This window comes from Somniosus microcephalus, chromosome 3 (assembly GCF_052327205.1).
Source record: "Somniosus microcephalus isolate GS21.2 chromosome 3, FLI_Smic_1.0, whole genome shotgun sequence".
In the NCBI taxonomy this organism is placed as follows: Eukaryota; Metazoa; Chordata; class Chondrichthyes; order Squaliformes; family Somniosidae; genus Somniosus; species Somniosus microcephalus.
Window position 1 is genome coordinate 210,988,859 of NC_140989.1, and position 20,828 is coordinate 211,009,686.

Consider the following 20,828-nt stretch of genomic DNA (forward strand, 5'->3'; position numbering starts at 1 on the left):
CCACTTCGGTTTTAATGAAAACCCTGTCCCCGGCACTGTATCGCCTGCTCTTTGTGGCGATGGGCTTACAGTCGGGGGTGAGGTTAGCTAACAGTGGGGGGGGGGTGACTCTGAGTGTGGAGAGGTTGCACCTGGTGCGCGGCGGGCAATTTGGGAGCTGCTGGCTGCGGACTGTGAGTGGGGGTAGGGGTCCACCGTACGCCATCGTAACACTTTTAAGGTGGCACTGAAAATCTAACCCCAGCAGGACGGCAGCGCAGAGGTCGGGCAGGACCAGAAGTTTAAAATGATCGTACACGGTCCCGTCTACTACGAGTGTCACTACGCAGTAGCCGCCGATGTCCGCCGACTGGGACTCGGAGGCCATAGAAATCCGCTGGTGCGCAGGCAGGACTGGGAGAGAGCAACGCCGCACCGTGTCGGGGTGGATGAAGCTCTCCGTGCTCCCAGAGTCAAAAAGGCAGATTGTATCGTGGCCATTTACCTTAATGTCCATTGTGGAACTGGCCAGCTGGTGCGGTCTCGCTTGGTCCAGTGTAACGGATGCCAGCGTAGGGGTCGGTGTGTCGCTGCGGGTATCAGATGAGGCGGTGTTGGGGGCCTGCTGCGTTCCGGCTGTCGTCCAAGATGGCGGCGTCCATGATCCCCATGTGGCTGGAGGCATCCAAAATGGCTGCTGTACCGGTGGTTCGCACATGGCCGGGGAGGCCCAAGATGGCGGCCCGCATGGCCCACACGCGGCGCTGCTGGGGTTCGGGGTGGCTTTGGCCTTGCAGACGTTAGCGTAGTGTCGCTTCTTCCCGCAGCCCGAGCAGATCGCGTTTTTCACCGGGCAGCGCGCTCTGGGGTGTTTTGCCTGGCCACAGAAGTAGCATTTCTGGCCTTGGGGCACTGCTGTCTGGCCTTGGGACACTGCTGCGGTAGTTGGGCCGTTGCTGGGGTGTGGCTGGGGTGGCACGGCGCTATGAGGCGGTCCTACCGTGTCCCAGGCTGTCATTCCCCGCGGCGTCCACGGTGCAGAGGAGTAGGCATCCATGCCCCGGTAGGCTGCATCCAATGATAGTGCGAGTTCAGAGGCCTTGTTGAGGTCGAGGTCACTCTGCTCCAACAGTCGCTGTCGGGTGTAATTGGATCTGTGGCCCGCTACAAAAGCGTCCCGGATAAGTTCCTCTGTGTACACAGCGGCCTTTACATCCTTACAACCACAGGCCCGGCCAAGCACAGACAGTGCCTGAAGGTATTCCACGGTCGATTCCCCAGGTTGTTGTTTACGACTCCCCAGAAGGTGCCTGGCATACACTTCGTTCACTGGGCGCGTGTACTGGTCCTTGAGGAGCTTGATAGCGTCCGTGTACGAGGTCGCGTCTTGGATGACCGAGTACACTCGGTGGTTCACTTTGGAGGTCAGGACATCCAGTTTGTCCTCGTCCGATTTGATTGCTGCGGAGGCGGTCAGGAATTTTTCGAAACACTTAAGCCAGTGAGTAAACTTGGTGGATGAGTCCGCCTCCCGATGATCTAAGTCCAGGCATGCTGGTGTGAGGATCTTCTCCATTATAAAAATTTTGTTAATAAAATTGATGCGCTATCAATTACTCATAAAAGACTGAGAGTTAAGAGAGTAACTAAAGGCTTTTATTAACAAAAGAATGAAGGTCTGCCTCGAGTGGTCGACCGGTCCAGAAATACAAAGGGCTGGGGAGCAGTCACCTTTATACTAGGACTTGTGGGAGGAGTCAGCCGAGGCATGTCCAGGCATGTACACAGTGGAATACAAACAGTGGTTTACCACAGTGTTATAAAACAAAATTTGACATCAAGCCACATTAGGAGAAATTAGGGCAGATGATCAAAAGCTTCGTCAAAGAGGTGGGTTTTAAGGAGCGCCTTAAAGGAGGAAAGGGAGGTTGCGAGGCGGAGAAGTTTAGGCAGGGAATTCCAGAGCTTAGGGCCTTGGTAGCTGAAGGCACGGCCACCAAAGGTTGAGCGATTATAATCAAGAGGGCAGAATTAGAGGAGCGCAGATATCTCGGGGGGTGGGTGTGGGGCTGAAGGAGATTACAGAGATAGGGAGGGGTGAGGCCATGGAGGGATTTGAAAACAAGGATGAGAATTTTGAAATCGAGGCGTGGCTTAACCGGGAGCCAATGTAGGTCAGCGAGCACAGGGGTGATGGGTGAACGGGACTTGGTGTGAGTTATGTCACGGGCAGCCGAGTTTTAGATGACCTCAGGTTTACTTAGGTAGAACGTGGGAGGCCAGCCAGGAGTGCATTGGAATAGTCAAGTCTAGAGGTAACAAAGGCATGGGTGAGGGTTTAGCAGCAGATGAGCTGAGGCAAGGGCGGAGTCAGGTGATGTTACGGAGGTGGAAATAGGCAGTCTTTAGTTATGCCGCAGATATGTGGTCGGAAGCTCATTTCAGGGTCAAATATGACACCATGGTTGCAAACAGTCTAGTTCAGCCTCAGACAGATGCTAGGGAGAGGGATGGAGTCAGTGGCTAGGGAACGACGTTTATGGCAGGGACCGAAGACAATGGCTTCGGTCATCCCAATAATTAGTTGGAGGAAATTTCTGCTCATCCAGTACTGGATGTCGGACAAGCAATCTGCCAATTTAGAGACAGTGGAGGGGTCGAGAGAAGAGGTGATGAGGTAGAGCCGGGTGTCGTCAACGTACATGTGGAAACTGATGATGTGTTTTCGGATGATATCGCCAAGGGGCAGCTTATAGATGAGAAATAGGAGGGGGCCAAGGATAGATCCTTGGGGGACACCAGAGGTAACGATGCAGGAGCGGGAAGAGAAGCCATTGCAGATGACTCCCTGGCTATGATTAGATAGATAAGAATGGATCCAGGCGAGTGCAGTCCCACCCAGCTGGGCGACAAAGGAGAGGTGTTGAAGGAGGATGGAGTGGTCACCCATGTCAAAGGCTGCAGACAGGTCAAGAATGACTGTTCAGTGCACACAGCTCTCCCTGTGTAGCGCACTGTTCAGGACACACAGCTCTCCCTGTGTAACATACTGTTCAGGACACACAGCTCTCCCTGTGTAACATCTTATTCTTCTTAGGCAGTCCCTCTGAACCGAGGATGACTTGCTTCCACATTAAAAATGAGTTCTCAGGTGACTGATGAGTCCAATGCGGGACCTACAGTCTCTGTCACAAGTGGGGCAGACGGTGGTTGAAGGGGCGGGTGGGTGCGCTCCTTGTGCTGCCTGCGTTTGGCTTCCACTTGCTCCCGGTGAAGAGACTCGAGGTGTTCGGCGCCTTCCCGGATACTTCTCCTCCACTTTGTGCAGTCTTGGGCCAGGGATTCCCAGGTGTCAGTGGGGATGTTACACTTTTTCAAGGAGGCTTTGAGGGTGTCCTTGAAGCGTTTCCTCTGCCCACCTGGGGCTCTCTTGCCGTGCCAGAGCTCCGAGTAGAGCACTTGTTTTGGGAGTCTCGTATTGGGCATGCGGACGATGTGACCCATCCATCAGAGCTGATCGAGCGTGGTCAAAACTTCGATGCTGGGGATGTTGGCCTGAGCGAGAATACTGACGTTGGTGCGCCTATCCTGCCAATGGATTTGTAGGATCTTGCGGAGGCAGCATTGGTGGTACCTCTCCAGTGCTTCGAGGTGCCTGCTGTACATAGTCCATGTCTCTGAGGCATACAGCTTGGGGGGTATCACTGCTGCTCTGTAGACCATGAGCTTAGTGCCGGGTTTGAGGTCCTGGTCTTCAGACACTCTCTTCCTCAGGCGACCGAAGGCTGCACTGGCACACTGAAGGCGGTGTTGGACTTCGTCGTCAACGTCTGCCCTTGTTGACAGTAGGCTCCCAAGGTATGGAAAGTGGTCCACGTTGTCCAAGGCCCTGTCGTGGATTTTGATAATCGGGGGGCAGTACTGTGTGGCGGGGGCAGGTTGGTAGAGGACCTTTGTCTTACGGATGTTTAGTGTAAGGCCCATGCTCTCGTACGCTTCGGTGAAGATGTTGACGATGGTTTGGAGTTTGACCTCCGAGTGAGTGCAGACGCAAGCGTTGTCTGCATACTGTAATTCGACGACAGAGGTTGGGATGACCTTGGATCTGGGCTGCAGGCGACGGAGGTTGAACAGTTTCCCGTTTGTTCTGTAAATTAGCCCCACTCCAGTGGGGAGCTTACTCAGGGTGAGATGGAGCATTGCAGCTAGGAAGATCGAGAAGAGCGTTGGTGCGATGACACAGCCTTGCTTGACCCCGGTTCGTACGTGAATTGGGTCTGTGGTGGAACCGTTGTTCAGGATCACGGCTTGCATGTCGTCGTGAAGCAGGCAGAGGATGGTGACAAACTTTTGAGGGCAGCCGAATTTGAGGAGGACACTCCATAATCCCTCACGGTTGACAGTGTCGAAGGCATTTGTGAGATAAAAGAAGTACAGCGGTTGGTGCTGTTCCCTGCATTTCTCTTGTAATTCACGTGCGGTGAAGATCATGTCCATTGTGCCCCTTAGTGGGCGGAATCTGCATTGCGACTCTGGGAGGAGCTCTTCAGCCACTGGGAGAAGGCGATTGAGGAGGATTCTTGCGATGACTTTCCCTGTGGCAGACAGCAGAGAAACTCCTCTGTAATTACCGCAATTGGACTTGTCACCTTTCTTGAAGATGGTCACAATTACGGCATCTCTGAGATCCCCTGGCATGCTCTCCTCCTTCCAGATAAGAGAAATGAGTTCATGAATTCGCGCCAGTAGTGCTTCTCCACCATGCTTTAGTGCCTCGGCGGGGATTCCATCTGCTCCTGAGGCCTTGTTGTTGTTCAGTTGTCGGATGGCCTTTTCAACCTCATGCCGGGCTGGGGTTGTGCTGAGATGGTGGCGGGTAGCATGCCGCGGGATGGAGTTGAGGACACTCGTGTCGAAGACAGAGTCGTGGTTAAGGAGATCTTCGAAGTGCTCCTTCCAGCGGGCACTGACTGCCTCTCTGTCCTTGATGAGTATCTCTCCGTTCTTGGCCCACAGTGGGGTAGGGCCTTGGGTGCTTGGGCCGTAGATGGTCTTGACTGCGCTAAAGAATCCATGCACGTTGTGGTTGTCGGCTAGCTGCTGGATCTCCTGTGCTTTCTCCACCCACTATCTGTTCTTTAGGTCGCAAGTTTTTTGTTGGACCTCGGCCTTCAGGCGTCTATAGAGCTGCTTTCTTGTTCTCGAGTTGTATTGCTGTTTCCAGATCAGGAATGCCTTGCGCTTGCGGCTTATTAGCTCCTGGATCTCCTGGTCTTTCTCGTCGAACCAGTCTTGGTGTTTCCTGGTCAAGTGACCGAGCGTCTCTTCACAGGTGCTGATTATGGAGGCCTTGAGTGCAGACCAGGCGCTGTTTACACTCTGTGTCTCTGCATCACTGGGAGTCGTCAGGTTGTTTGTGAGGCACAGGCTGAATAGGGCTTTCTTAGCAGGGTCTTTAAGTGCTCCAGCGTTAATTTTCCTGCGGCATTGTGTCTGTTGCCGCAGCTGTTTTGGGGCTACATTGATGGAGATGACAGAGCGGATTAGGCGGTGGTCTGTCCAGCAGTCGTCGGCTCCTGTCATGGCGCGGGTGATGCGGACATCCTTGTGGTCCCTCGCTCAGACAATGACGTAGTCCAGCAGATGCCAGTGATTGGAACGAGGGTGCTGCCATGAAGCCTTGTACTTGTCTCTCTGACGGAACAAGGTGTTGGTTATGACGAGGCCATGTTCTAAGCATTTTGACAGGAGGAGGGTACCGTTGGAGTTGGCTTTCCCTACCCCATCTCTGCCGATCACACCTCCCCAGAGGTCAGTGTCCTTTCCAACTCTGGCGTTAAAGTCTCCAAGGAGAATCAGCTTGTCGCCCGTTGGGACTTGGGACAGGGATTGTACGAGGCTGGAGTCGAATTCCTCTTTGATCTTGTCTGTGGCTTCCAGTGTTGGGGCGTACGCACTGATGACCGTAGCGCACTGGTTCTGGGCGAGGGTGAGGCGAAGAGTCATGAGGTGCTCATTTATACCGCTGGGGGAGTCTCTGAGACGCCCAACAAGTTCATTTTTTATGGCAAAGCCTACCCCATGGAGGCGGCATTCTTCTTCAGGTTTGCCTTTCCAGAAGAAGGTGTAACTACCGCCTTGCTCCTTGAGCTGGCCTTCCCCTGCCTGCCGGGTCTCACTTAGGGCGGCGATGTCTATGTCGAAACGTCTGAGCTCCTGGGCAACGATAGCAGTACAGGGTCTGTCGCTGATGGGGTTGTCCATGAGGGTCCTGACGTTCCAGATCCCGAACTTCATTTTAAAGGGTGGAAGATGCCTGTGCGTGAATTCTTTTAACGTGGGGTGGCCGTTGCACCCCAGCCACCACACGGGCTTGACAGAGCAAGGTCTTGGCCCATTAATGGCAAGGGGAACCAAGACGATTGGAGACCAGGCTCTGCTACAACGGCACACACACACAAACATAATGCTACTGTCCTCCTCCCTCCTTCCCGCAGGTCCTCTCTGCCTGGGTTTTGTAAGATGCATCGTGGTCCTCCCGACCTCGCTGTTGGCCTGTGCCGCACCCTCCCTGGGCGCCGACCCCGCTGCTGGTCCACGCTGCGCCTCTCCTGGGCCTTGACCTCGCTGCTGGGCTTGTCCTTGCTCCTGGGTCCCGGCCTCGAACATGAATGATGTTGTCTCTCACAGGATCAAATTAGCACTGATATTCTCGTGATCCCTGGCCCCGAACTCCACTCACGATCCACTAGTCACTAGATCACTAGAGAGCTGTGTGTCCTGAACAGTGTGTTACACAGGGAGAGCTGTGTGTACTGAACATTGTGTTACACAGGGAGCTGTGTGTACTGAACAGTGTGTGACACAGAGAGAGCTGTGTGTAGTGAACAGTGTGTTACACAGGGAGAGCTGTGTGTACTGAACAGTGTGTTACACAGGGAGAGCTGTGTGTACTGAACAGTGTGTTACATAGGGAGAGAGCTGTGTGTACTGAACAGTGTGTTACACAGGGAGAGAGCTGTGTGTACTGAACATTGTGTTACACAGGGAGAGCTGTGTGTCTTGAACAGTGTGTTACACAGGGAGAGCTGTGTGTACTGAACAGTGTGTTACACAGGGAGAGCTGTGTGTACTGAACAGTGTGTTACACAGGGAGAGCTGTGTGTCCTGAACAGTGTGTTACACAGGGAGAGCTGTGTGTCCTGAACAGTGTGTTACACAGGGAGAGCTGTGTGTCCTGAACAGTGTGTTACACAGGGAGAGCTGTGTGTACTGAACAGTGTGTTACACAGGGAGAGCTGTGTGTACTGAACAGTGTGTTACACAGGGAGCTGTGTGTACTGAACAGTGTGTTACACAGGGAGAGAGCTGTGTGTACTGAGCAGTATGTTACACAGGGAGAGCTGTGTGTACTGAACAGTGTGTTACACAGGGAGAGCTGTGTGTACTGAACAGTGTGTTACACAGGGAGAGCTGTGTGTCCTGAACAGTGTGTTACACAGGGAGAGCTGTGTGTACTGAGCAGTATCTTACACAGGGAGAGCTGTGTGTACTGAGCAGTATCTTACACAGGGAGAGCTGTGTGTACTGAGCAGTATCTTACACAGGGAGAGCTGTGTGTACTGAACAGTGTGTTACACAGGGAGAGCTGTGTGTCGTGAACAGTGTGTTACACTGTTCAGTACACACAGCTCTCCCTGTGTAACGCACTGTTCAGGACACACAGCTCTCCCTATGTAACACACTGTTCAGTCTGTAGACTTCCTTCATGATGAATAGGATCATTCTTTGCAGACTGCCCCACACATGCTGTGGAGAGGTCTGATGAAGGATCTGTGTCACTCTCAACATTAGAAAGTGACATCAGCCATCTGACGCCCTGGCTGAACGTCTCGGTGTCTGTAAACAGAGTTGAGCTGGAACAGGAGAGCTGAAGACACAGTGGATGTGCAAGTGAAGCCCAGCCTGAGCCACGTGGTGAGATGATTGCACCGTCTGTGCATGGTCCTGACGTGCACGGGGCTGTGCTTGGCGAGAGGAGCAGATTCAGTGCCCGACGACATCTGCCACTTCCTGCAGCCTATTCAATGACCACTGAGCTGATCTTTCTGTGACCCTCACTCCCCACTATACACAGCGTGTTCAGGGAGCCGGCCCATACACACTCTTGTCTTCTCCACTGTAGTTTCCAGCTGACCATTGGCAACTCTTAACTAACAACAACAACAACAACTTGTATTTATATAGCACCTTTAACATAGTAAAATGTCCCACGGTGCTGCACAGCAGTATTTTAAGACAAAAGATTTGACACAGATCCACATAAGGATAAATTAAGGCAGGTGACCAAAAGCTTGGCCAAAGAGGTAGGTTTTAAGGAGCGCCTTAAAGGAGGAAAGAGAGGTAGCGAGGCGGAGAGGTTTAGGCAGGGAATTCCAGAGCTTAGGGCCTAGGCAACAGAAGGCACGGCCACCAATGGTGGAGCGATTATAATCAGGGATCCTCTAGAGGGCAGAATTAGAGGAGCGCAGATATCTCGGAGGGATGTAGGGCTGAAGAAGGTTACAGGGATAAGAAGGGGCGAAGCCATGGAGAGATTTGAAAACAAGGATGAGAATTTTAAAATCGAGGCGTTGCTTACCCGGGAGCCAATGTAGGTCAGCGAGCACAAGGGTGATGAGCGAACGGAACTTGGTGTGAGTTAGGACATGGGCAGCCGAGCTTTGGATGACCTGAAGTTTACGTAGGGTGGAATGTGGGAGGCCAGCCAGGAGTGTGTTGGAATAGTCAAGTCTAGAGATAACAAAGGCATGGATGAGGGTTTCAGCAGCGGATGAGCTGAGGCAAGGGCAGAGACGGGCGATGTTACGGAGGTGGAAATAGGTGGTCTTTATTATGCTGCGGATATGTGGTCGGAAGCTCATTTCAGGGCCAAATATGACACCAAGGTTGCGAACAATGTGGTTCAGCCTCAGACAGATATTAGGGAGAGGGATGGAGTCAGTGGCTCGGGAATGTAGTTCGTGGCGGGGACTGAAAACAATGGCTTCAGTTTTCCCACTATTTAATTGGTGAGAATTTTTGCTCATTCAGAACTGTATGTCGTACAAGCAGTCTGACAATTTAGACACCAAACAAACTAATGTTCATTTCATGCCCCCTTTATAGCAACATGAGGAGGCCATTCAGCCCCTTGAGCCTGTTCCCCCATTCAATTAGATCATGGCTGATCTGTATCTTAACTCCATCTACCCGTCGTGGTTCCGTAACCCTCAATACCCTTACCCAACAAAAATCTATCAATCTCAGTTTTGAAATTTTCAATAGACCCCCAGCTTCAACAGCTTTTTGGAGGGGAGAGTTCTAGATTTCCACTACTCTTTGTGTGAAGAAGTGCTTCCTGATGTCACCCCTGAACGGCTTAGCTCTAATTTTAAGATTATGCCCCCTTGTTCTGGACTTCCTCGCCAGAGGAATTGTTTTTTCTCTATCTACCCTATCAAATCCTTTAATCATCTTAGACACATCAATTAGATCAACCCTTAAGTTATCCCTTATACCACCCGGCCTCCTCAGACTACAAGAGTGCTGTGAGCAGCAACCCCAGTATATAAAGCAGCCCCCGCAGCTACAGGTGGAGTTTCATTCACTGCTTGCGACGGTGCTAAATCTAAGCAGCTCACTCGGTCTTATCAGCCCTTAGGACTGTTCGCCCGCTGATACTGGGAAAGGTGCAAGTGTGACTAACCAAACAAGTGCGAGGTTTGCACACGTGCAGTAGTGCAAGAGTCACACTTGTGACTTCGAAGAAGCCTCGCTGCTCCCTGTCGAGGTGGAATTTGTCTCATGGTATAAACCAAACAGATTCAGGGCCACAGAAACTGGCGGGCTAGAAGTGGCGGACTTATCTGAAATGGTCATGATTATTCAGAGGACGAGAATGGTTCATTGGGTTCTTTTCATTGATGAAGTATGAAGCTGGGATATTGCGATCTGCGCTCCATCCCTTACAACTCATACTACAATGCCTTGGAGAGGCTGCAGAGGAGATTTACCTGAATGGTACCAGCAATAAAGGACTTCAGTTATGTGGAGAGACTGGAGAAGCTGGGATTGCTCTCCTTAGCAGAGAAGGTTAAAGGGAGATTTAATAGAGGTGTTGAAAATTATGAGGGGCTTTGATAAAGTAGATCGGGGGAATGTTTCTACTGGCAGGAGGGTCGATAACCAGAGGACACAGAAGATAAATGTCAAAAAAGCCAGTGGGGAGATGAGAATTGAAAAGGAAACATTTGCAGGGCTATGGGGAAAGAGCAGGGGAGTGAGACTAATTGGGGAGCTCTTTCAAAGAGCTGGCACAGGCACGATGTGCCAAATGGCCCCCTTCTGTGCTGTAGGATTCTATGATTCTCCAATTCTAAGTTTGTTGCACCCACTCTGCTGAAATCGCTGCCTCTTGCTGGGGTGGGGGGTGGAGTTTGCACAGTTCCGCCCAGCCCTTCAGAGCCTCACCCGAGTTGCCATTCTTTTGCCGTGAGTCTAGATGGTAAATGTCAAGAGGGGATGAAGCCAGGTCTGATCTTGTCCCCCAGCCAGAGTCCGGACACACGCATGCACGTCACTGGGCAGCATCGAGCAGCAGGAACCCTGACCGACTGCTCTTGTCTTTGCTGGCCAAAGGGCTCTGGAGCCAATTTTAGGCCCCCCCAAATAGCACCTGCTGAGATCAGCTAACCGGCCTGCAACCTTCTAGTCTGCATTGGCTCATTGCCATACCACGTGGTGCAGCGACCCTCATATGGGCTCTTTCTAAGAGTAAGAAGAATGTCAAGAACATTAAAGAAAGATAGAAAGAAAGAACTTGCATTTCACGACCTCAGGACATCCCAAAGCGCTTTACAGCCAATAAAGTTCTTATGAAGTGTTCTAATGCAGCCAATTTGTACACAGCACGTCACAAACAGGAGTGTGATAATGACCAGTTAATCTGTTTTAATGTTGTTGATTAAGGGATAAATATTGGCCAGGAAATGGGGGAGAATTCCCCAGCCTTTCTTTGAAATGGTGCCATGGGATTTTTTACATCCACCTGAGAAGACCAACGGGGCCTCGGTTTAACGTCTCATCTGAAAGACGGCACATCCGACAGTGCAGTACTCCCTCAGTGAGTGTCAGCCTGGATTATGTGCTCAAGTCTCTGGAGTGGAGATTTGAACCCACAACCTTCTGACTCAGAGGAGAAATTGCTGCCCACTGAGTCATGGATGACAATGTCAAAACAGAGACAAACTCAAACCGAAGTAGTCATACCTTCTCATTGCACTGTATCCCTTTCACAGGGGAGGCCGAAGCTTTTCTCTGGGGCATACTGGTGTGTCTGTGGTGGGACCAGAGGCATGTCTGCTGCGTGTTCTGAAGTTCAATTCTGTGCTTGGGTACTCTTCATGTTTACTGTGTGAGCACTGTTAATATATCCTGTATCATTACATTATTATTATTTCCTACATTACAACAGTGACTGCGCTTCAATCGTGCTTCATTGGATGTAAAGCGCTTTGGGATGTCCTGAGGTCATGAAAGACGATATATAAATACAAGATTTTTAAAATTACCTTATAAAACTGATTGTCCGAGTGGCGGCCTTAGCCAGTAAAATCAGCCCCGGTGTTGGTTAGCAGTGTATTACATCAATATATTCTCCTCATGTGAACAGGGCTAAAGTTCTATAATATATTATGTTTTATTAATTTATTATGAAATATTATTAGAGTATATTCTCGTCGCAGTGTTAATTATATACTTTTAACGGCTGATGTTTGCTCTGATTGTGTGCAGATTCCGGAGCCGCAGTCTGTCACCCTGTGTACTGGAGCGGAAAATACCAAACACTATGAGGAGTCAAAGAAATGTGTGGAGGAACTGGCACTGTACCTCAAACCACTCAGCAACACCAGAGGTACCAGCAGCCCATCAGGGACATTCCCCCTGTATACTAACAGAGTGATGTATTTATTGGCAGCTTTTTGGGAATGTGTTACAGACTGGAATCTCGTCAAGGGGTTCAGGTGGTTCAAGGGGTTCAGGTGGTTTATATATAGATTAAAAGATACCCGGGAATGAGTTACAGGCTGGATACTAATCGGCGGGGGGGGGTTTATATATAGAATAACAGATACCCGGAAGTGAGTTACAGACTGGAATCTTGTCGAGGGTTTCGGGGGGTTTATATATAGAATAACAGATGCCCGGGAGTGATTTACAGGCTGGAATCTAATCGAGGGGTTCGGTGGGGTTTATATATAGAATAACAGATACCCAGGAGTGTGTTACAGGCTGGAATCTAATCGAGGAGGTCGGTTGGTTTATATATAGAGTAACAGATGCCCGGGAGTGAGTTACAAGCTGGAATCTAATCGAGGGGATCAGTTGGTTATGTAACAGATGCCCGGGAGTTAGTTACAGGCTGGAATCTAATCGAGGGGGTCAGTTGGTTTATATATAGAGTAACAGATACCCGGGAGTATGTTGCAGGCTGGAATCTAATTGAGGGGTTCAGTTGGTTTATATGTAGAATAACAGATACCCTGGAGTGAGTTGCAGGCTGGAATCTAATCGAGGGGATTGGGTGGCTTATATATAGAATAACAGGTACCCGGGAGTGAGTTACAGGCTGGAATCTAATCGAGGGTTTCAGGGGGTTTACATATAGAATAACAGATACCCGGGAGTGAGTTACAGGCTGGAATCTAATTGAGGGGTTCGGGGGGTTTATATATAGAATAACAGATACCCGGGAGTGAGTTACAGGCTGGAATCTAATCGAGGGGGTCAGTTGGTTTATATATAGAGTAACAGATACCCGGGAGTATGTCGCAGGCTGGAATCTAATCGAGGGGGTCAGTTGGTTTATATATAGAGTAACAGATGCCCGGGAGTATGTTGCAGGCTGGAATCTGATTATGGGGTGGAAGGAGTCCTACGCCCAGTGATATTAGCAGAACAATATTTGTACCAAACATCATTCTGTCATGACTGACTGCTTTATAAGGAAATAATCTGTAGGAGGTTGTGGGGAATCTGTGCACAGTGCACGTCACGACTGACTAACAATAGTCAGCAATAATAACGACCTACCCTGTCATTTGTGACATCTAGTGTGTGAGTCACGCCTTTTACAGAAGCTTTCTGATCCTGGAGGTGCAGGGAAATCGCTGCCTGGTATAGTTTGGGCTTTTCCCCAACACCTTTCCTTATGTTGCTGTTTAGATTACAGTTTCCATGTGCAGATGAAGTCTCTTGTGTACTAAAACCTGTGCCTTTATTCTCTGACTTGGGTGTTACTTTACCCAGGACCCCGAATCACTGTCCGTTACTTAATGGAGGCCACGTGGGGTGCCCACCATGTTCTCCTTCCATTACAGAATGGTGCCATGCTTCTTGGACAAATGTACACTGGCTAAACTGCTCCTCCAGATTTATTTGCAGATAAAATTATTTACACACGCAGGAAGGCAAAATGCTAACAGTGGAATAATCAAACTTGCATTCACTAGCAACTGGGTTTAAAAACAAAAGCATGTTCTCGGGCAGGAAAATTCCAATTGGGAAACCCATTTTTGGCAATAATCAGTAAAGATGAGAATTGGTACAAAGGCTTGTGTAAAGGCCAGCTGAAAGCAACAATGGGGAAATGGCAGCAATGCATTTACCTTGGCTTTACTCTGTCCTCTAATAAACCTCTGTATGCTTACCAGTGCCTTGCAATCTGGATACCTAATTCGCAGAGTTATAATTCAGAACATTGCCTGGTGCCCCCTGCTGCCTTCCCAGTGCCACCTCTGCCACTGTTGCCCTTTCTGGGACCATTAACCCAATAGTAGGTTCCCAATTGGCTGAATGGCGTCAGGTAGCCAGTCCCTGTATCCCCACCCCTGAGTCCTGCACCGTACCCAACAAGCACCTGAGCAGTACTCCAGCCCGTACGGTGTCTGTTTACAGCAGGCGATGAAGGGTAGGCTTAACGAAAAAAATAAATCCCTGTGCCATCTATGAAACCCCTTCCTTCCCCGCACACCACAGAATGCTGCCGGTGTGGAACAGGAAGCTGTTTACTGACCCAAAATGACGTCCCATGTGGCAGGCCCATCACGTGAAAAATGCCCGAAGTGCTGGGAAAATATTGGAAGGAGCTGACTGTTTGCAGGCGCACAGGATGGCTGAACGGTGCCATCAGCGTCTCATAGCAGATCGCCAAGATCATTTCTTACAGAATTCCTACTTCTTCTTAAAACATACAGAAGACTGAAGAGCCACATGAAAGTCCCCTGGTTCTCAGGGTTGTCTCTTTGTGGATTATCTTTTAACGAGCAGTGTCTGAGCAGGCTCGTGTTACAATGAGCTCTGGAACTGTGACTCCTCTTGGTAGTGTTCAAATCCCTCCATGGTCTCGCCCCTCCCTATCTCTCTAACCTCCTCCGGCCCTACAACCCTTCGAGATCTCTGCACTCCTCCAATTCTGGCCTCTTGTCGACACCCACTTCCTTCACCCCACCATTGGCGGCCGTGTCTTCAGCTGCCTAGGCCCTAAGCTCTGGAGTTCCCTCCTAAACCTCCTAGTCGCTCCTAAAAACCTACCTCTTTGAACAAGCTTTTGGTCACATGCCCTAATAGCTCCTTCTTTGGCTCTCTCAGGTTTTTGTCTGATTCCTCCTGTGAAGCGCCTTCAGATATTTTATTATGTTAAAGGCACTATATAAATGCAATTTGTTGTTCGCACAGACCCATAGTCTGGCTGGTTCTTAACACCCAATGACTGAGGGAATGACAGAGATAGGCGGCTGTCACCAAGGTGAATTGACGAAAGTAGCAGTGCAGACAACAGGCAAAACACAGCCTGAAACAATGAAGGTCCGTTTGGAGCAGAAATCCCAGCGCTCGAGTTGATGAGCGTGCAGTCAGACCAAGAACGGAAATCTCACACAAGAAGGCTAACTAGTAAAAATCATGCAACAGGGAGACAGAAGTTTCTGTTTCTGCCACAGTGCCCTTCACAAAGTGACTGTCAGTGATTGAGGGAACATAACGTTCTGCTTTAGGGTATGTTTTAGGGTGTTGGGGTGGGAATCTTCGGGGGTCACGCTGTGGGATTTCGCTACGGGATGTAGGGTCTCGCTGTAGGACGTGGGGTCTCTGTGGGGCCTCGACGTGGGGTCTCGCCGTGGGACGTGGGGTCTCGACGTGGGGTCTCGCCGTGGGACGTGGGGTCTCGCTGTAGGACGTGGGGTCTCTGTGGGATCTCGGCGTGGGACGTGGGGCCTCGACGTGGGGTCTCGCCGTGGGACGTGGGGTCTCGACGTGGGGTCTCGCCGTGGGACGTGGGGTCTCGCTGTAGGACGTGGGGTCTCTGTGGGATCTCGGCGTGGGACGTGGGGCCTCGACGTGGGGTCTCGCCGTGGGACGTGGGGTCTCGCTGTAGGACGTGGGGTCTCTGTGGGATCTCGGCGTGGGACGTGGGGCCTCGACGTGGGGTCTCGACGTGGGGTCTCGCCGTGGGACGTGGGGTCTCGCTGTGGGACGTGGGGTCTCTGTGGGATCTCACCGTGGGACATGGGGTCTCGCTGTGGGGTCTCGCCATGGGACGTGGGGTCTCTGTGGGATCTCACCGTGGGACGTGGGGTCTCGCTGTGGGACGTGGGGTCTCTGGGATCTCACCGTGGGACGTGGGGTCTCGCTGTGGGGTCTCGCCGTGGGACGTGGGGTCTCTGTGGGATCTCACCGTGGGACGTGGGGTCTCGCTGTGGGACGTGGGGTCTCTGTGGGATCTCGGCGTGGGACGTGGGGCCTCGACGTGGGGTCTCGACGTGGGGTCTCGCCGTGGGACGTGGGGTCTCGCCGTGGGACGTGAGGTCTCTGTGGGATCTCGGCGTGGGACGTGGGGTCTCGACGTGGGACCTCGCCGTGGGACGTGGGGTCTCTGTGGGATCTCACCGTGGGACGTGGGGTCTCGCCGTGGGACGTGGGGTCTCTGTGGGATCTCACCGTGGGACGTGGGGTCTCGCCGTGGGACGTGGGGTCTCTGTGGGATCTCGGCGTGGGACGTGGGGTCTCGCCGTGGGACGTGGGGTCTCTGTGGGATCTCGCCGTGGGACGTGGGGTCTCTGTGGGATCTCGGCGTGGGACGTGGGGCCTCGACGTGGGGTCTCGCCGTGGGACGTGGGGTCTCGCCGTGGGACGTGGGGTCTCTGTGGGATCTCGGCGTGGGACGTGGGGTCTCTGTGGGATCTCACCGTGGGACGTGGGGTCTCGCTGTGGGACGTGGGGTCTCTGTGGGATCTCGGCGTGGGACGTGGGGTCTCGCTGTGGGATGTGGGGTCTCTGTGGGATCTCACCGTGGGACGTGGGGCCTCGACGTGGGGTCTCGCCGTGGGACATGGGGTCTCGCCGTGGGACGTGGGGTCTCTGTGGGATCTCGGCGTGGGACGTGGGGTCCCGCTGTGGGACGTGGGGTCTCGCTGTGGGACGTGGGGTCTCGCTGTGGGACGTGGGGTCTCTGTGGGATCTCACCGTGGGACGTGGGGTCTCGCCGTGGGACGTGGGGTCTCTGTGGGATCTCGGCGTGGGACGTGGGGTCTCGCTGTGGGACGTGGGGTCTCTGTGGGATCTCACCGTGGGACGTGGGGTCTCGCTGTGGGACGTGGGGTCTCTGTGGGATCTCGGCGTGGGACGTGGGGTCTCGCTGTGGGACGTGGGGTCTCTGTGGGATCTCGGCGTGGGACGTGGGGTCTTGCTGTGGGACGTGGGGTCTCTGTGGGATCTCGGCGTGGGACGTGGGGTCTCGCTGTGGGACGTGGGGTCTCGCTGTGGGACGTGGGGTCTCGCCGTGGGACGTGGGGTCTCTGTGGGATCTCGGCGTGGGACGTGGGGTCTCGCTGTGGGACGTGGGGTCTCGCTGTGGGACGTGGGGTCTCTGTGGGATCTCACCGTGGGACGTGGGGTCTCGCCGTGGGACGTGGGGTCTCTGTGGGATCTCACCGTGGGACGTGGGGTCTCTGTGGGATCTCGGCGTGGGACGTGGGGTCTCTGTGGGATCTCACCGTGGGACGTGGGATCTCACTGTGGGACGTGGGGTCTCGCCGTGGGACGTGGGGTCTCGCCGTGGGACGTGGGGTCTCGCCGTGGGACGTGGGGTCTCGCCGTGGGACGTGGGGTCTTGCTGTGGGACGTGGGGTCTCTGTGGGATCTCGGCGTGGGACGTGGGGTCTCGCTGTGGGACGTGGGGTCTCGCCGTGGGACGTGGGGTCTCGCTGTGGGACGTGGGGTCTCGCTGGGGGATCTCGGCGTGGGACGTGGGGTCTTGCCGTGGGACGTGGGGTCTCGCCGTGGGACGTGGGGTCTCGCTGTGGGACGTGGGGTCTCTGTGGGATCTCGGCGTGGGACGTGGGGTCTCGCTGTGGGACGTGGGGTCTCGCCGTGGGACGTGGGGTCTCGCTGTGGGACGTGGGGTCTCGCTGGGGGATCTCGGCGTGGGACGTGGGGTCTTGCCGTGGGACGTGGGGTCTCGCCGTGGGATGTGGGGTCTCGCCGTGGGACGTGGGGTCTCGCTGTGGGACGTGGGGTCTCGCTGTGGGACCTGGGGGGTCTCTGTGGGAGGCGGGGTCTCTCTGTGGGAGGCGGGGTCTCTCTGTGGGAGGCGGGGTCTCTCTGGGAGGCGGGGTCTCTGTGGGAGGCGGGGTCTCTCTGTGGGAGGCGGGGTCTCTCTGTGGGAGGCGGGGTCTCTGTGGGAGGCGGGGTCTCTCTGTGGGAGGCAGGGTCTCTCTGGGAGGCGGGGTCTCTCTGGGAGGCGGGGTCTCTCTGTGGGAGGCGGGTTCTCTGTGGGAGGCGGGTTCTCTGTGGGAGGCGGGTTCTCTGTGGGAGGCGGGTTCTCTCTGTGGGAGGCGGGGTCTCTCTGTGGGAGGCGGGGTCTCTCTGTGGGAGACGGGGTCTCTGTGGGAGGCGGGGTCTCTGGGAGGCGGGGTCTCTCTGTGGGAGGCGGGGTCTCTCTGTGGGAGGCGGGGTCTCTCTGTGGGAGGCGGGGTCTCTCTGTGGGAGGCGGGGTCTCTCTGTGGGAGGCGGGGTCTCTCTGTGGGAGGCGGGGTCTCTCTGTGGGAGGCGGGGTCTCTGTGGGAGGCGGGGTCTCGCTGTGGGAGGCGGGGTCCCGCTGTGGGACGCGGGGTCTCGCTGTGGGACGCGGGGTCTCGCTGTGGGAGGCGGGGACTCGCTGTGGGAGGCGGGGTCTCGCTGTGGGAGGCGGGGTCCCGCTGTGGGAGGCGGGGTCTCGCTGTGGGAGGCGGGGTCTCGCTGTGGGAGGCGGGGTCTCGCTGTGGGAGGCGGGGTCCCGCTGTGGGAGGCGGGGTCCCGCTGTGGGAGGCGGGGTCCCGCTGTGGGACGCGGGGTCTCGCTGTGGGACGCGGGGTCTTGCTGTGAGATGCGTGATTCCTTGTTCTGGGGTATCTCTGTGGAGTTGTAAGTCTTGCTCTGGAATGTGGGATTCCGCTTCTTGGACCATGCAGAATTGCAGGATGCTGGACTTTGCCATGTGGAAGCTGGCCGACTCCCGTTGCCTGTCCGAGTTTGGTATCCGTCTCCCTGACTGTGAGCGATGGTATTACTGCGTTGTGAGTAGACACGAGCCCAGTCTGAGCCAGTTGGAGGCCTGGCCCGACCCAGTTATGACGTCATGCTGTCTCGTGCCCTGTGCTGAGCTGCGTTGTGTTGTATTGCAGGTGTGGTACTCAGCAGTGCCGCGCAGAGCGTGCTGAGCAGGCCCATGCAGAGGAAGCTGGTTACACTGGTTCACTGCCAGCTGGTGGAAGAGGAAGGCCGGATCCGGGCGATGCGAGCTGCACGCTCACTGGGGGAGCGCACTGTCACCGAGCTCATCCTTCAGCATCAGAACCCACAGCAACTTTCATCCAATCTCTGGGCAGCTGTCAGAGCCAGAGGCTGCCAGTTTCTTGGACCAGGTACAGGACTAAACTGCTGTCGTGCAGCAGGGTCAATTTAATACCCGCCATATAGGATATTAGAAACCTTTTGCAAACAACATTTTTTTTTCATGAATTTTTGTATCAACCCTGCTGTGCCAACAGTGCAGGGGAACGGAACGCTTTCTGCTATGACCCATCAAACACTCCCAGAGCATGGGTTAGATGCAGAGTAAAGCTCCCTCTACACTGTCCCATCAAACACTCCCAGGGCAGGTACAGCACGGGTTAGATACAGAGTAAAGCTCCCTCTACACCGTCCCATCAAACACTCCCAGGGCAGATACAGCATGGGTTAGATACAGAGTAAAGCTCCCTCTACACTTTCCCATCAAACACTCCCAGGGCAGGTATAGCACGGGTTAGATACAGAGTAAAGCTCCCTCTACACTGTCCCATCAAACACTCGCAGGGCAGGTACAGCATGGGGTAGATATAGAGTAAAGCTCCCTCTACACTGTCCCATCAAACACTCCCAGGGCAGGTACAGCATGGGTTAGATATACAGTAAAGCTCCCTCTACACTGTCCCATCAAACACTCCCAGGGCAGGTACAGCATGGGTTAGATACAGAGTAAAGCTCCGTCTACACTGTCCCATCAAACACTCCCAGGGCAGGTACAGCACGGGTTAGATACACAGTAAATCTCCCTCTGCACTGTCCCATGAAACACTCGCAGGGCAGGTGCAGCATGCGTTTGATACAGAGTAAAGTTCCCTCTACACTGTCCCAATAATGTGCCCAAGTTCCAAAGAACATCAGTGTCAAAGACATCATTTAAAAGCACCATTCCCCTCTTCCCCTCTGCAATTTAACAGCATTTCATTTCTTGTAAATCTTCCTCTTTGGATCCTTGCCTGCTCACACAAGTGATCTGGGAATTGGGCAGAGTGGAACAAGCTGTATCATTGAGGGTATGTCAATGTAAACTAAATTATTGGGGCAGGATTGGAGAATCTGTAGGATGGGGTGGGATTGGAGAAACTGCAGGATGGGGTGGGATTAGAGAAACTGTAGGATGGGGTGGGATTGGAGAAACTGCAGGATGGGGTGGGATTAGAGAAACTGTAGGATGGGGTGGGATTGGAGAAACTGGAGGATGGGGTGGGATTGGAGAAACTAGGATGGGGTGCGATTGGAGAAACTAGGATGGGGTGGGATTGGAGAAACTGTAGGATGGGGTGGGATTGGAGAAACTAGGATGGGGTGGGATTGGAGAACCTGGGATGGGGTGGGATTGGAGAAACTAGGACGGGGTGGGATTGGAGAAACTGGTATGGGGTGGGATTGGAGAAACTGTAGGATGGCGTGGGATTGGAGAATCTAGGATGGCGTGGGATTGGAGAAACTGTAGGATGGGGTGGGATTGGAGAAACTGCAGGATGGGGTGGGATTGGAGAAACTGTAGGATGGGGTGCGATTGGAGAAACTGTAGGATGGGGCGGGATTGGAGAAACTAGGATTCGCTGGGATTGCAGAAACTGTAGGATGGGGTGGGATTGGAGAAACAGTAGGATGGGGTGGGATTGGAAAAACTGCAGGATGGGGTGGAATTGGAGAAACTGCAGGATGGGGTAGGATTAGAAAAACTGTAGGATGGGGTGGGATTGGAGAAACTAGGATGGGGTGGGATTAGAGAAACTAGGATGGGGTGCGATTGGAGAAACTGTAGGGTGGGGTGGGATTGGAGAAACTGTAGGATGGGGTGGGATTAGAGAAACTGTAGGATGGGGTGGGATTGGAGAAACTGTAGGATGGGGTGCGATTGGAGAAACTGTAGGGTGGGGTGGGATTGGAGAAACTATAGGATGGGGTGGGATTAGAGA

At 53.5% G+C, this 20,828-nt stretch overlaps 1 protein-coding gene across 4 annotated transcripts in view; it reads left to right on the top strand.

Annotated features, from left to right (window-relative positions):
• Positions 1-20,828, top strand: part of LOC147121689 (roquin-1-like) — a 414,634-nt gene that overhangs the window by 165,346 nt on the left and 228,460 nt on the right. For all 4 annotated transcript variants that reach the window (XM_085982135.1, XM_085982134.1, XM_085982136.1 and 1 more), the window contains exons 3-4: positions 11,815-11,935; positions 18,741-18,980. In XM_085982135.1, coding sequence (XP_085838261.1) covers positions 11,815-11,935; positions 18,741-18,980 — 361 coding nt within the window. The remainder of the gene's footprint in view (positions 1-11,814; positions 11,936-18,740; positions 18,981-20,828) is intronic.